This window comes from Nannospalax galili, unplaced genomic scaffold, assembly GCF_000622305.1.
Source record: "Nannospalax galili isolate Female #2095 unplaced genomic scaffold, S.galili_v1.0 scaffold1264, whole genome shotgun sequence".
Taxonomy (NCBI): Eukaryota; Metazoa; Chordata; class Mammalia; order Rodentia; family Spalacidae; genus Nannospalax; species Nannospalax galili.
In genome coordinates this window covers 776,248-790,393 of record NW_008351636.1, presented here as the reverse complement: position 1 = coordinate 790,393, position 14,146 = coordinate 776,248, and the positions used below count along the sequence as shown (strand labels likewise).

The following is a 14,146-nucleotide window of genomic DNA, read 5'->3' as shown; positions in this document are numbered from 1 at the left end:
CATCCATCATCCATCCATCCATCCATCATCCATCCATCCATCCATCATCCACCCATCCATCCATCCATCATCCACCCATAATCTATCATTGATCCACAATCTACCCATAGGGATGTCTACAGGTGGAAGAGCAGGTGAAGCTGCCAAGGAGTTGACCATGGGTTCAAGGAGGAGAGATTCCAAGGAATCTCCCAAAACCCCTGTTTTGGGAGCTGAAAAGATGACAGAGGAGCGACACAGGTAGGAGGAAAAATGGGATCATGGAAAGTGAGGCCAGCATTGCAGAAGAACCACTAGTCACCAGTATCTGAGACCAGATGCAGATGGTGCTGTGGAGGGACAGAGGGCAACTGATGTGGCATTAGAGAAAATGAGGAAGGGCAGGTCAGTGGCATCCTTCTCCTTTATGTTCCGAGACTGGTGGGCAGAGGGTAGGGGAAGAGGTAAGCAGCCTGGGTCAGGGTCTGGGAAACAAAGTGCTGTCAGAATCAGGGGATGTGAGTGTGGCTGAGGTTGGGGAGGGGGGAAGCAATCCCAACAAAGGACGACAAGACACACAGTGGGGAACTGATTTAACCAAGTTCCCTAAAGAGATTTGGCCCAGTGTTAAGCTCAAGTCTGAAAAAAGGTTTGGGGCGAGTCACCCAGGGCCCGCCCTAACCCTGAAGGAAGTCTGAGAGTGAAGGAGGAGGCAAGAACACTTCTCCCATACAACCTCTGACAAGCCTCAGGGCTGTTCCCAGATCTAGAACACGCTGACCCTCTCAGTAGACAGACAAAATGCTACTGTGGGAACAGAACCCGGGAGAATCACTCCTACTTCCAGAACCCTGTTCTGTGGTTGCAGAAGCTCGTCCTCCCCGCCCACCTCCAGGCCTAGTTCACAAAAAGGTATCTTCCTCTGGCTCCACACCCTGCAAAACCCTACCACCAAATTGCCTTCCCCGCTTCTTCATACTAGCTGTGTAAATCCTGGACTTTCCACCAAGGCAGGTCCCAATGTGGATGCTTAGAGAAGAAACTGGGAAACGAGGAGACATACTAGGGATATGATAGGAAGCAGGCTAGGTGGCCTGGGTACCCTAGAGCAGCAGCCAGAGAGACTCTGATCCCCCTTCACTAACTCAACAGACTCATACCATGGGTCAGGCAGTGTTTACACACTGGGGATTCCAAGCAAACAGAAACAGACCAGACTTACAATAATCAAAACTGATTAGTAAAGCGCTATTGAGAGGAGGCATAGAGTAGTCCGGGTACCCATGTCTCTGAGAAGATGAAAGGAAACAGATTTGGTTATTTAAAGCTCCCCCAGGTCTGGGTGGGCTGTAAGGGCAAGGGGCCTCCACGGACTTCTAGGTTGAGCCTCCTCCCTCCTAGCCTGGGAGAGCTGGGGCGGGAGGGTGCAGTTCTCCAAGATTACCACGAGAGGGAGCGCGGTCTCCTCCTAGCGCCTTCCCAACCCTCCAGCACAGCCTTGCAAGCAAAAGTTTTTCTTAAACTAACAATGCCAGGGTAAGGAGGTGCTCGTGCCTGATTGGATGAGGGAATTTTGCAGGTTTGATTCCTTGATTGGACAGGAGGTGTTAGGGGTGGGGAGAGAGCTGATGGCGGGGGATCCCGCTCCCTCCCCCGTCAGTCTGGCCGGCTCAGTCCTCCCGTAGGCTCCGCTGTAGCTCGCAATGTGACACCAGGACGCACACGCTCTCGCGCGCTCTCCCAGGCTCGCTCTCCCTCGCCCTCTCTCACACACGCACGCACACACCCACCTCTCCCATAAACACACACACACACATGCACACCCACATCCACGCGCGCCTGCACCGCCCCACGCGCGCACACTCCCGCCCACGCCCACGCCGTGCTCCGGGGAGTCCGGTCCCGGCGAGAGCGCGAAAGGATACGGAGAAGCCACCCGCCGGGAGCGCAGCGGCGCCCCGGGACGCGACGCGTCTCGGCTCGGGCTTGGCCAGGGGGCCGCCGGCCGGCGATGGCCCTGGATTGCCTGCTGCTGCTACTCCTGGCATCCGCAGTGGCCGCGATGGAAGGTAACGTACGCTGCGCGGTGCAACTTGGCTGCTGCCGCCTCGGGGGTGGGGGTGCCTGGCCGTTCTCGGGGCACTTCTGGTTCTCTCGCCTTGTCAGCATCCTGAAACCCGTGGGCTGAGCTGTCCGGGGAGCCAGGCAGGGGCGGTACCCACCCGCGCACAGCTGGTTCGAAGAGTCTGGCGGCTAGCGCGTCCGGGGCGCTCTCCCTGACAGCCGGATCCCTAGCATCCTCAGCTCAGAGAGCACGGATCCCGCTGCATTGCGGTGCCCGCTCCTTAGCTCCGGGTGGAGCTGGACTTGGGTTGGAAGGGGCGCCTCGGGCCGGCCATTGGGATCCTGGAGTAAGGCACGCCGGGTGCTGCCTTCCTATCCCGGGCTTGGATGCGCTGGCAAGCAGTCGCGCGCCATCTCGCTTTTTCAGCTCGCTCAGGTCTAAAGCTTCTTGACTCTGGGCTTGGTAGGCTAGAGCTGCGCGCCCCAAGGCTAGAGCTGCGCGCCCCAAGGCTAGAGCTGCGCGCCCGGGACTGGAGAAGGTCTGTCCCGGTACCCCAAAAGTGGCTGCGGAGGGAGAAGGGCCGAGTTCTTCGGCCGCACCCTGGGGCTGCATCTTTCTAGGGTTAGTAGGGGCGAGGTGGACACCTTTCTCACCTTCTTGGGAGCAGGGGTGAACTGGGGTGAGTGCGGGTCTTGCCCAAACTCCCCCACGGTCCCCTGTTGGAGACTGGGCGACTGCGAGCCCACTGGCCGCGACGCCGTCCCCGCTGGCTCAGCGGTGGCTGTGCCTTCGGCTGGTGGCTCGCAAAGCTCGCTTGGCGGACCCCGCGCCTGGCGCACCAGGGAGCCCTGGCGCTCAACGGCGCCCGCGAATCCCTGTGGGAAATCCCTGCCCGGCTCCCCGCCTCCCGCCCCCTTCCCCGCCCCCAATCTCCCCAGCCGAGCAGCAGCCACCCCCAACGGCGCTTCTCCGAACGGGAGAGGAGTTAGCTTTTACCGCGAAGGAAGCAACTCCGGGGTGATGTGCCGCCGGCGGGCTTGCAACCCCACTTCCCGATGGACGTCCCGCGCGTGGTGGACTCCACCCGGACACTCCGCGTGGAAGGGTCGCAGCTCCTGCTTTCCCGCTGCGATCCCATCTGGGTTTTAGGGTCCTGGGGAAAATGACACGCTTTGGAAACTCCCAGTCCATCAGTGATCCAGTGCCCTGACCATTCCGGCAAGCACTGCCCTTCTCCAGGAGAAGCTGGAATATTCGGGTCCCTCGGGTCACAGCTAAGATGTCTAAGCCACTGCGAAGGCTACACACAGCCAGGGTCGGTTGTGGTGACGGCGACAGCGCGCGGGAGCAGGGATTAATGCATAGAAAGCTGTTGCTTGCTTTCCCCAAGGTGGCTTTTTGTTTGCCCTCGGCCTCCTGCTGCCCCGCAGCTGTTGTTCTTTGTAGGAGTGCGGGTACCTTTTGGAATGTGTAGGGTCTGAATTGGTGTCGAATGTGATCCGCACCCCACGCTGGATCCCTGGGTTTGACTTTCTGGAGACACGTGTGGAAGCATTTGAACTAGAAGGAATACCAAGGGGATACTAGCCCAGCAACAAAGCCGGGTGAGAATGTTCCCCACGCGGGATGCCAGATGGACTTTGTAGGTTGGGGTAGGTCAAGCCGGTCTGAGGCTCATCTGGTTCACGGCTGTTCGCGCCTCCAGAGAGTCAGGGATTCGATCTCAAAGCAGATAAATGCCCACTTTAGGGAGTCTGCGTTTGACTTGGACTCCGTGCACATGAAGGAGGGGACGTGTATACAAGCGACATAGTTTGCAGAGCAAATGCATGGGAACAAACCAAATTTTTCTTGACCAGCCAGCTGGTCGGTTTGGATGGAGCTACTACTCATGGGTGCCACTGTGCGTGCGCCCAGCCTGATATACAGGGCCATGTCATCCAGGCGTGTTAGCACAGTGCATTTCAGAGCTGTGACCCTCCTCTTCGTGTAGGGGGGAAACTTTGCCAGTTGCTCGAGGGTTAAAAGAAATACCACATTCAGCAGAATATTAAAGCAGCGCCTGGTCCCTGCTCAACGCAGGGGTAGAACACACCATTCACTCCTTCCTTTCCTCCAATGACAGCAGGCAGCTTCATTTTCTCCTGTTCACACACACGGCGGCCTCCCCGCCTGCCTGGCTGGGTTGGGGCCAGCTTGAATCGGTTTGTGATGAGTACAGAATCCGAAGAGAGGATCAATGAGCTGCCTTTACAGACAGCAGGCCCCTCCCCAAACCCAGCTCCGCGAGAGGCAGTGTTCTCCTTACTGGTTTCAGCCACTTACGTGTCTGTCTTCTCTCTGGGGGTCCCTGGGGTGCATTTCAGGCAGGTCTTCAGCTAAGGCCAGGGCAGAGACAAAAGAGCAATTGAGCCATGGGCCAAGTCGGGAGATGTGCTCAGAGGGAAGGCAGGTCCTTATGTGACCTATACCTGGGTGTGAGAAAGAAGGAAAGAAAGAAAGGGAGGGGTGGGGAGAGGGAGAGTGGGTGTGTCCTGGGCTCTGCAGCACCCAGCAGAGGTGGAAGGACCTGAGGGCTGGGCGGGGGTAGAGGGATTCTAATTCACAAGCTATCAGAGGGATGCTTGTTGGCCTGAGTGTGAGAAACCCAGTCTCAAAAAGAGCACCTCTTCCCTCTCCCCCCAAGCCCTTCTCCATTTCCAGCCAGTCTGCTCTGTGGGAGGAGACAAGCAGTGCAGGGAAAAGGCTCTGGGGCTTCCTTGCTCTGGGGAGCAAGACAGGCTGCCCTGGATGCTGACATCCTCTTGGCCTTCTGGATCCAAGGCCAGGTCTCTTTCCTCAGCCTCCTGGCGCACAACTGCTTCTTTAAGCCTCTACCTCTTTATCCCAGCTGATGTGGAAGGAAGGAAGGCCCAGAAAGGGCTGCTGGTATCTGCAGAGAGCAAAGGCAAGGACCTGGTTCTCAGAGTTGCCCCTTTGCTTCCACTCTTGGGGTAGGATCTAGAGACTGGGGCTGTTCCCAGGGTGCTCTCACAGCAGCAGAGACATGTCGGGTTTGCAGAGTAGGGTATTCCTGGCCCATGTTGGCCCTCTGGGGGACAGTACCCTGAATGGCTGACTGCTCATAGTGTTACTCCAGCCTCAGCCCTCTGTCCACGAGATGGTTGTGTAGTTGCAGGTAGTCTCAGGGTGAGAGATACCAGAAGAGCAGAGCGTCCCAGGAGACCGGCCCTTTGATGTGGCCTAGAGTGAAGTGGTAGACTGGACAGCACTTAAGTGTTCTCATGGGTTTTGGCGTAGGTTTCTCATGGCTTGACAAGTAATGGCTTCTTGTTAGTCATGACTGATGTGCGAGCCTATAACTGAGTTACTGTGCTTCTGTGGCATGCCCCCCACGTTGGGATGCTCAGTGCTGAATGGTACTGTACTCATTTTAGTCATGGGTAAGTTTCCACTACAGGTTCATGACAGAAACCCTCAAACTGAGCCTGTGTGTCTTCAGTAGGTCACTAAGCCAGGCTGTGATTAAGTGTTTCTGCATTCTTTGTGAATGTTTGTCTATTGTATGTTCATCTGTTTTGAATGTCCACAAGTCCAGTGCAACATTACGAGCTGTAGTAGGTGCCAAAGATTTAAAAATATGTCTGGGAAAGCGGGTTGGGAAAGTCAGTGTAGAATACTTGCCTAGCAGATGCAAAGGCCCTGGATTTGGGACTCAAGACTGAAAGATAGATCTGAGAAAATTCAGCTCATTAGCTGACTTTGATTTTCTCTGCATCACACAAAGGTCACTGTTACTCAGTGTTTGTGGAAGGTTCTGGTCAAAGCGCTTTTGGAATGCTGATAAGAGAGGACCAAGGATCTAGCAATGATAATAGCTGTATAGCTGCAGCCAGCCCAAGTGGGAAAAGGCTCAAAACTTCTGGGTTGGTGGAACAGAGCTGCAGCCAACTGTTGATGTCCTCAGTGTAGGGAGTGTTCTGGCCCATCCCATGCCTTTTGTCAACCCAGACCCAAAACTCAGAGTCCCTTCTCTGAACACTAATTACCAAAGTGTACTTCAGGGAAGCAATCTTTGATAAAACTAATCAAACTAAAAAGGAAGGGTAGTGCCAGGGTATTCAGGACAGCACCATGGACCCTCCCTCCCACCTTGTATGTGGACCTCCTACTTAGCAGAAACCACCTGCTGTCTGGTTGCTTGGATGAATTTCATGAGCTTGGGGTGAAGGAAGGGGTTGTAGGGTCTGGAGTGAGGTCTGGACATTAGTATGGGGTTGCAGTCGGCATGGGGTTGAGACCAATCACAGGATCATGAAGACAGAGCATGGCTTCTGGCCTTTTGTTTCCAACTCTGTCACATGGAGAGTATCCCCAGACCACCTGGCCTTGCTCTGTCCAGTGGACTTGGGACCCACCCATTCTAACCTTAGGAGCTGCGACCAGTAGCATCCATTGTGAAAATGTACTCTGTACTAGATTAAAAAGAAAGAGCTGCCACTATAACTAAAAAGACACCTATTTTTTAATTTAAAAGACCATTTACAGCTAATCTGTATGAGTTCTTTGTTACATGAAGACTCAGGAACATCATGTTTTAGCAGCATGGGGAAAAGAAACAGATAATTTTGAAAGCTGGAAGAGGGAATTGTTGTTGCAGGCAGTGGTTCCCAGAGGTCTGGGAGCCTGTGTGTGCCTGGCAGCTTGCTACATGCTCTTGGCTCCAACCCCAAAGTTCAGCAAGTTTACATGGGTTCTAGACATTTCTTTTTGTAGGAGTTCTAGAAGATCCTGATTTTCTGGAAATCAGAATCAGCAGGTGATTTCTGGAAACATTGCCAAGAGATTAGCTCTACACCAGATTACAATATGAATTCTGGGCAGGTCTCACACCTCAGTCTGTACTGACTGAATCAAAATGGCCTAGGCATTGGTGTTTTTAGCAAGGTGCCCCTTGATTAAGAGACAAGAAAGTCAGCACTAGTAGATTTGGAAATTGATGATGAGAGGTGTTCTAAAATTTATCTATCTATCATCTATCTATCTATCTATCTATCTATCTATCTATCTATCATCTATCATCTATCTATCTATCATCTCTCCATCCATATCTATCTATCTATCTATCTATCTATCTATCTATCTATCTAACATCATCTATCTCTCTATCATGTTCAGTCTTTACAATATCCTATCCAAGTAGGTATAATTTTTGTTTTTAAAAATATTTTATTTATTTTTTTTATGTGTATGAATGTATTGCCTGCATATATGTAAGGGTACCCATGTCATGTAGTGCTCACAGAGGTCAGGAGAGGGAGTCGGATCCCCTGGAACTGGAGTTACAGACAGTTGTTAGTAACAATATGGGTGCTGGGAACTGAACCAGTTCTCTTAACCACTGAGCCATCTTTCCATCTCTCCAGCCCCAGGGTGATTTTTTTTTTTTTTTTTTTTTTTGAGACAGGGTTTCCATATAGCCCCAGCTGGCCTGGAATTGCTATGCAGACCAGGCTTCCCTTGATTTCACAGAGATCTTTGTCTCTGCCTCCTGAGTACTGGAATTAAAGGTATGTGCCACCATGCCTAGCCAAAATATTTTAAATTTTATTTTTGTTTTATGTATATGAGTGTTTTGTGTTCATGCATGTATGTGCACTACGTATGTACAATGCCCAAGAAGGCCAGAAGAGGAACTAAAGTTACAGATAGTTGTTAGTCATCACATAGGTGTTAGGAACCAACCCTGGGTCCTTTGCAAGAGCAGCCAGTGCTCTTTACAGTGAGTCATCTCTTCAGCCCAAGCAGGCATTTTAAAAGAATATATTTTATTTATTATTTTTTTAAATCTTATGTGTACGAGTGTACTGTCTGCATGTATATGAGTGCACCCATGTCTTGCAATGCCGCAGAGGTCAGAAGAGGGCTTTGGATTCCCCTGGAACTGGAGTTAAGGACGGTTCATAGCCACCACGTGGGTGCTGGGACTCAAACCTGGGTCTTCTGCAAGAGCAGCCAGTTTGCCCAACCACTGAGCCATGTCTCCAGCCCCAAGCAGGTATTTTTATTATCAAGCTCTCTCTCATTTTTTTTTCAGATGAGAAGCCTGAGATACCCTGCAGTTAAGTAATTCAATAAGGTCTCCTGCCTAGTAAGAGGCTGAGCCAGAATTTGAACTCAAGCAATCAGATTCTGGAGACTGTGTTCTTACCCACACCACCTCACTCAACCTCTTTCATAGGGTTTACATGGAGGAGGTTCAGTCAGCATCCAAGGGGAGGAAGAGTTCTGGTGCCAGCTCAGCCAGTGGCTGTTGGAGTCATCATGACCACTGGGGCCCCCAGAGAGCCATTGTCTTGAAAGAGATGAGAAAAATGGCTGGGTGCCAAAGATGAAGCACTGGTTTCCACAAAGCTCCCTTTGTGCTCCTTCCTTCTGCCTCTACCTATACACACATAGAGCCGGAGACCTGCCCCACAGAGTGACTTCCCATAAAGAATCCAGTACAAAGACCGGCATCTTTGCCCCTGTCCCTTCCCCATAAGAAGCAACCAGTAGACAGATGTCTCAAAAGAGATAACCTGGGCATACTATGCATTCTGAGACCTTTCACCTGACCACGTAGAGCACACTCCTCGCCTGGATCCCGGGAGTCTGTGCTCCTTGGAAGAGTTCTCTTTATTTCTCCCTCTTCTGCACTAACCACTTAAGAAACCTGAATATGTCTATTAGATTTCCATGTCTCCAAAGATGGTGGAGAAACAGAACATTGGATGTCTGCCCTTCTGAGAAAATTACTGTAATAATAAAGTAACGCCTTGGGAGAGATTTCATATTTAAAAGAAAAATTTTGCATGCGAAATTCCTCAGCTCTATCTGGAAATTCCATTTCAGTTGCAGCCGTAGGTGGGCCCATAGGTCAGAATGTTCAACTGAGCTGAAAAGGGGAACTGACGGAGTGGCTATCTCAGGGTCATCGGCACCATCAAAAATCCCTGATGCCTGATGAACCACCTTGCTGGTTTGTTGATCACACTTCTGAGAGTTGAACAGTGGAGCACACACCTTCCGGGGAGCCATGAAGGGCAGTGGATGAGTTATTTGCATATGGAAACCTACTTTCCATTGAAACCAGGCCCAGGAAGCATGATTAGATTCACATTCCACCTCCCCGTGCCTCAGTTTCCTCAGTATTGAGTCCGACTAGGAGGGAGCATCATGCAGACAGGACTTGGAGTTGGGCACACTCTAGGATCAAAGCAGTAGTGGCATAGTAGGGCAAGGAATGTCGATTGGAGATAAAGTCCCATATGGGGTGATCCTTGGAGAACTGGGGATCAGGTGTAGAGCCTCAGCCCTTAGGGGGCTCTGTAGTGGTCCCCTCAGACATCCAATTTCCAGGCGTTCTAGGCTAGTAGGGAGAGGGAGATTGGCTAGTATCAAGAAAGGACTTGGCTCAGCACCCTCTATGAGAAAGACCCTGCTCTAAGGGACCTCCACTGGCCAGCAGCAGGTCTATCTCTGTATCAGTGGGGCAGGGCAGTATGGGTCATGGTCCCCATTGGCACCATGTAGAGTTGTTTGTTGAGTGCCTCTCAGTGACATTGGCTGTAGAGTTTGCCTGGAACTTCTTTAATGAACTTTCAACTCCCCAGACTAGGGAACAAATGCTATGTTATTAATTTTTTTTTTTTTTTTGCAATGCTGTGATGAAAGTAATGGATATATACACACAACTTAAAACAGGAGAGATTTATTTTACTCCTGGTTTCAGAGGATTCAATCCCTTTTAGGGAAAGGTCTGAGAAGCAGTTCACATCATGGTGGTGGGAGAGAAAGCAGAGAGAGGGAGAATACTGGCATTATTCTCCCTCCTCTCCCCTTCTCTCCACTTCCCTTCTCTTTTCCCTTCCCCTTCCGCTTCCCCTTCCCTGTCCCCTTCCCTTCTTTCGTTATATCAAGGCCCCCAGCCCATGGGATGGTGCCACCCACATTCAGGGCGAGTCCTCCCTACCACACACGGCTAGTCCTCTCTGGAAAGACAGATACACCCCTTGATCTCACCAGTCCTCTAGGTTGTTGTAAATCCAGTCAAGTTGGCCATGCATTTGCTGTCACAGGGTCATTTCATTCTGCCACGGTGTTAATTCCGGAAGGATCTTCCTTAGCTGCTCTCTCATTTCCTGGCAAGCACGGATGGAGTGCCCTGAGCTGAAGATCCAAGACCCTTTGACACACCACAATGACCCCACTGATGACTGGAACGCCACACTTGCTAAAAAGAACAAAAGCATTGGAGGAGCAGGTCCTGTCTCTACTCCATTGCAGCCAGCATAGATGTTTCCCCGGGTCAGGTGAAATCTCCACAGCTGCGGACAACACCATTAACAGCTGCTTAAGGAGGCCACTCATAGAAGGCTCCCCCAGAGTTCTCTGTAGCAGAACTGGGCCAACGTGAAAACGTCTAGATTTCCTAGGAATTACCAGGTCTCATTTCTATCCACAGATTGCACCTGAGGCCCTGCGTCTCTCATCTCCCCCTTCCTGGCAGCAAGTGACGAAAGGACTGATTTGAATTTAACCTCCTTGTCCTGCTTCTCCATCCCCTAGTGGAGGTGATAATGAACAGAGAAATGGGCAGAGGTGGGTGGCCAGGAGCAGCGCAGGCAAGCAAGGAGCGGGGCCCAAGGCTGTCTGCATCAGTCTCTGCACTGATTCTGGGGCTGCTTAAGCTTGAAGCAGCTGGCAGTGAGTATGGCTCTTCTTCATAGTTTCAGCACAGTGGAAGCAGAACTGGAGACAAGATTCAGGCAGGGGACAGATGTTCTAGGAAGCCGTGGTGCTAGTACCAGAACTGGACCATGCTCCTTTCTACTCAGAGCATTAGCTCTAGGCATGGTGACTCACACTCTTGGTATCTAAGCACCTGTCCTGGTATACATATGAGGGAGCTGATGCTTGCTGAGATGAACTGCTCCAGAGCTAGGCTCCAAACTAGCCTGTCAAACTCCTGGAGCCTCCTTTCCCAGTGTGGCCCCTTTTCTACTTAGCATTGCTTATGTGTAGCTTAAAACAGGGAACGCTTATTTCTAAACCACCAGTCGCTTACTCCCTGTTCTGCTGGGTACCACTTGAGGTCTCAGGAGGTCCCAGTTGGTCACACTTTCTGTGTCTACTCTTGGGTCTTTTCTCACAGTGTAGAGCTATCCCAGCTGTTCTTTAGCTGGAGGACAACCTTTGTCCCTCTGCGTTTGTGGCTTCCAATTTGCACACTCCAAGAGCCCTGCCTCTTGACTCGTCTCTAGGCTCACCATTATCTTTTGCCTTATGCCCTTTGGCTGTCATCTTTAGTGAGCCCAGGTGCTTAGCTGCTTGCAGTGTGGCATCTGTGCCTGACCTTGGTGCTGAGGAGGTAGTCAGGAGGAGTGGGGACTCTGCTTTTCTCCTGAGGCTCTATCCTGGACCCACATGCCAGAGACAGGGCCTGAGGCAAGTGTTCTCTTTGTATGCTCCTCCTGCTTCTTTCCTGGGGCCCTGCCCAACTTGTCTCAGCCTGGGCTTACTAGTCCCTGAGTGCCAGACTGTTCCCTCTGGTCAGCTGCAGATTCCACAGCTCCAGAGAAAGGCATTGGACTGAGCCTCACTCAGTTCTGATCCTGGGAGGACATGGGGGAGGAGAGAGACCCCTCAGCATTTTTAGACTCTGGATGGTGGTTCGTCCCTCTTGGGGCTGTGACTATTGATAGGACCCAGCCAGAGGATGGGAATAATTGCAGGCGCTTCGTGGACAGTGGCAGCAGAGAGCATGCCTTATCTGGGAGCCACAGCTGGGCACTGCAGTTAATTGTTCTGTTGTTTCCCTTGTTATATTTTTCCAGCACATCAGCATAAGACCTTTGCCCTTGTCTGTCTCATTGACACTCTGAGGCAGGAGCTGGTGGGTGAGCTGGGGGAAAGGGAAGGGGCGTGTTTCCAGGTGCTTTTATGCCACTTCCTGCTCCCAAACTCTGCTACTGCTCCTGGCTGTCTGTTGTGCTCATTGCAGGACTAGAGGCCAATCCAGGGTTTTCTCAACCCCTCTGAGGATGCGTGCATTGCAGAAGTGGAGGACAAGCAGTATGTTTGGAGGGAAGGGGTATCAGTGTCATCAGATAATTCATTAAGTTTGGGGGAAGTGCCAGAAGGTCCCTACTCAGAATATACTTCGTGTGTCAGATCATTAATTGGTACTCGGTGTTATTGTATTTATACTACATATGTGAGTTCCTTGCTGGCTCCCTAGTGCCTTTAGGGTCCATTCAAGACCCTTCATCATCCGATTCCTTCTTTCCTTACCTCCCGATGTCCAGTAGCACCGCCTTCCCCTGCTCCATCCACATAAACATACAGGGATGCACAGATGCACATACTGCCCGCACAGACTTTGAACGCCACCATTCCTCATCCTCACAGAGGATGCCTGACCTTGTGCTGGGGTGTGCCTCTGGGGCTGCATATGCTTGGGTTGAGGCTAAACCTACATTATTCTTCAAGATTCACCTTAGTGGGCCTCTCCTCCGGGAAGCCTTCTTCCCTTGCCCTATTCTGGATCCCACCACAACCTCCTCTTCCTCTTTCTGCACATTCCACACTGCTCTGCAATTGTGTGTTTATTCTGCTGGGTCTCTATCTCACAGTTCTATGAGCCCCCGCTGAGTGGGGCTCTCTCTTGGTTATCTTGGTAATCCCAGCACATGACCCATAGGAAGGGTCAATAATGTGAATTGACGTAACGAATAAAACAAAAGGAAAGGCCAACAGAATGCTTGAAGCCGAATCATGTCTTATGTACTGGTTTAAACATGTCTGCAGTTTTTCAGCTTTCCCATAAAAACGTGGAGCCCAGTTCCTCGTCCCTGGTTACAGATGGCCTAGAGTGGTCATGGAGACAGTATTCTATCCACTACTGGAAGGGATGCTGTGTAACTTGGAAGATGTTGTCACAAAAGACCATAGCTTCTGCCTGGCTGTCTCTCAGCTGCCATGTTGTAAGGAACCACAAGTGACAGGTTCGGCTCACAGACGGCATCTGCTGCCGAACACGAGTGAGTCTTCAGATGGCTGCTCTGTTGTTCAATCCACCACTACTTTCCTCATGAGCTTTGTCCAAGTTGTAGATTCAGGAACAAAATAAATGCCAGTATTGTTTAAAAGCACTGAACTTGAGGTTGATTTGTGCGACCATTGGTAACTGGACTATTACAGGAGAAGCATTAGAAAAAAAATGGTAGCGGAAATTAGAAAAGGAGGCAGGGGGAGGCTTGGATAGGGGAGGAGTATTGTTTTACATTTATTCAATACTTAACAAAAGTTTGCTAACAGCCTGTGGTGCGCCCAGCAGTGTGCTCCAGCTGCAGAAGCTGACTTGCTACTGGGGCACAGTCAGTCACCGGGAAGATGAATAGGACACCATATCATTTCAGGACAGCTATAAAAGGGGAGCAGACTAGTGATGTGATCGTGAGTGCTGAAAGCAGGCTTGGGCAACTTATGGTGCAGGCTGAGGCTCTCTTTCATTTGAAGAGTAGCTTTAGCAAGCGGACCTGCTCATACATGGGAGATAAGCTTTGGCTTGACTGAAATTCTGTCCAGTCCAGCTGAACCAAGATGGAAAAGGCTGCCTGATTTAGCAGGTGAAGCGCTCTGTTCTCTGAGTATCTCATGAGGGCTGAGCCACTCCCAGACCAAAAGGTGCAAGTGGGAAGGGGGAGGGGTGGGGCAGAGCACGCACCTTGTCTAGCGGCTTTCAATCTCAGGAGCGCTTGCTTGGAGCACATTTATTGAGCATCTACCTGAGAAGTGCTGTACTAAAAATAAGAAACAAAGATAAAGAAGACAGCCTTTCCTTCAAGGAGCTCACCAAATAGCAGACTGGTGGGGGAGACAGAGGCTCGCAAACTACAGGCTGTGAGGGGACATCGGAGGGATTAGGGTGGATATATGGGTTGGTCCCACATCCACCGCTGGGAGAGACAGGAGAGGGTCATACATCTAACTGGAAGTGCTGGGGGGTAGGTGTGTGTGTGTGTGTGTGTGTGTGTGTGTGTGTGTGTGAGAGAGAGA

General features: G+C 51.3%; 1 protein-coding gene across 1 annotated transcript in view; it reads left to right on the top strand.

The window, feature by feature from the left end:
• The first annotated feature begins 1,034 nt into the window (after positions 1 to 1,034).
• The window catches only part of Ephb1 (EPH receptor B1), a 514,312-nt gene continuing 501,200 nt past the window's right edge, over positions 1,035 to 14,146 (top strand). The window contains exon 1 of the mRNA XM_008848545.3: positions 1,035 to 2,048. Within this exon, the coding sequence (XP_008846767.1) occupies positions 1,991 to 2,048 (58 nt within the window). The 5' untranslated portion in view covers positions 1,035 to 1,990. The remainder of the gene's footprint in view (positions 2,049 to 14,146) is intronic.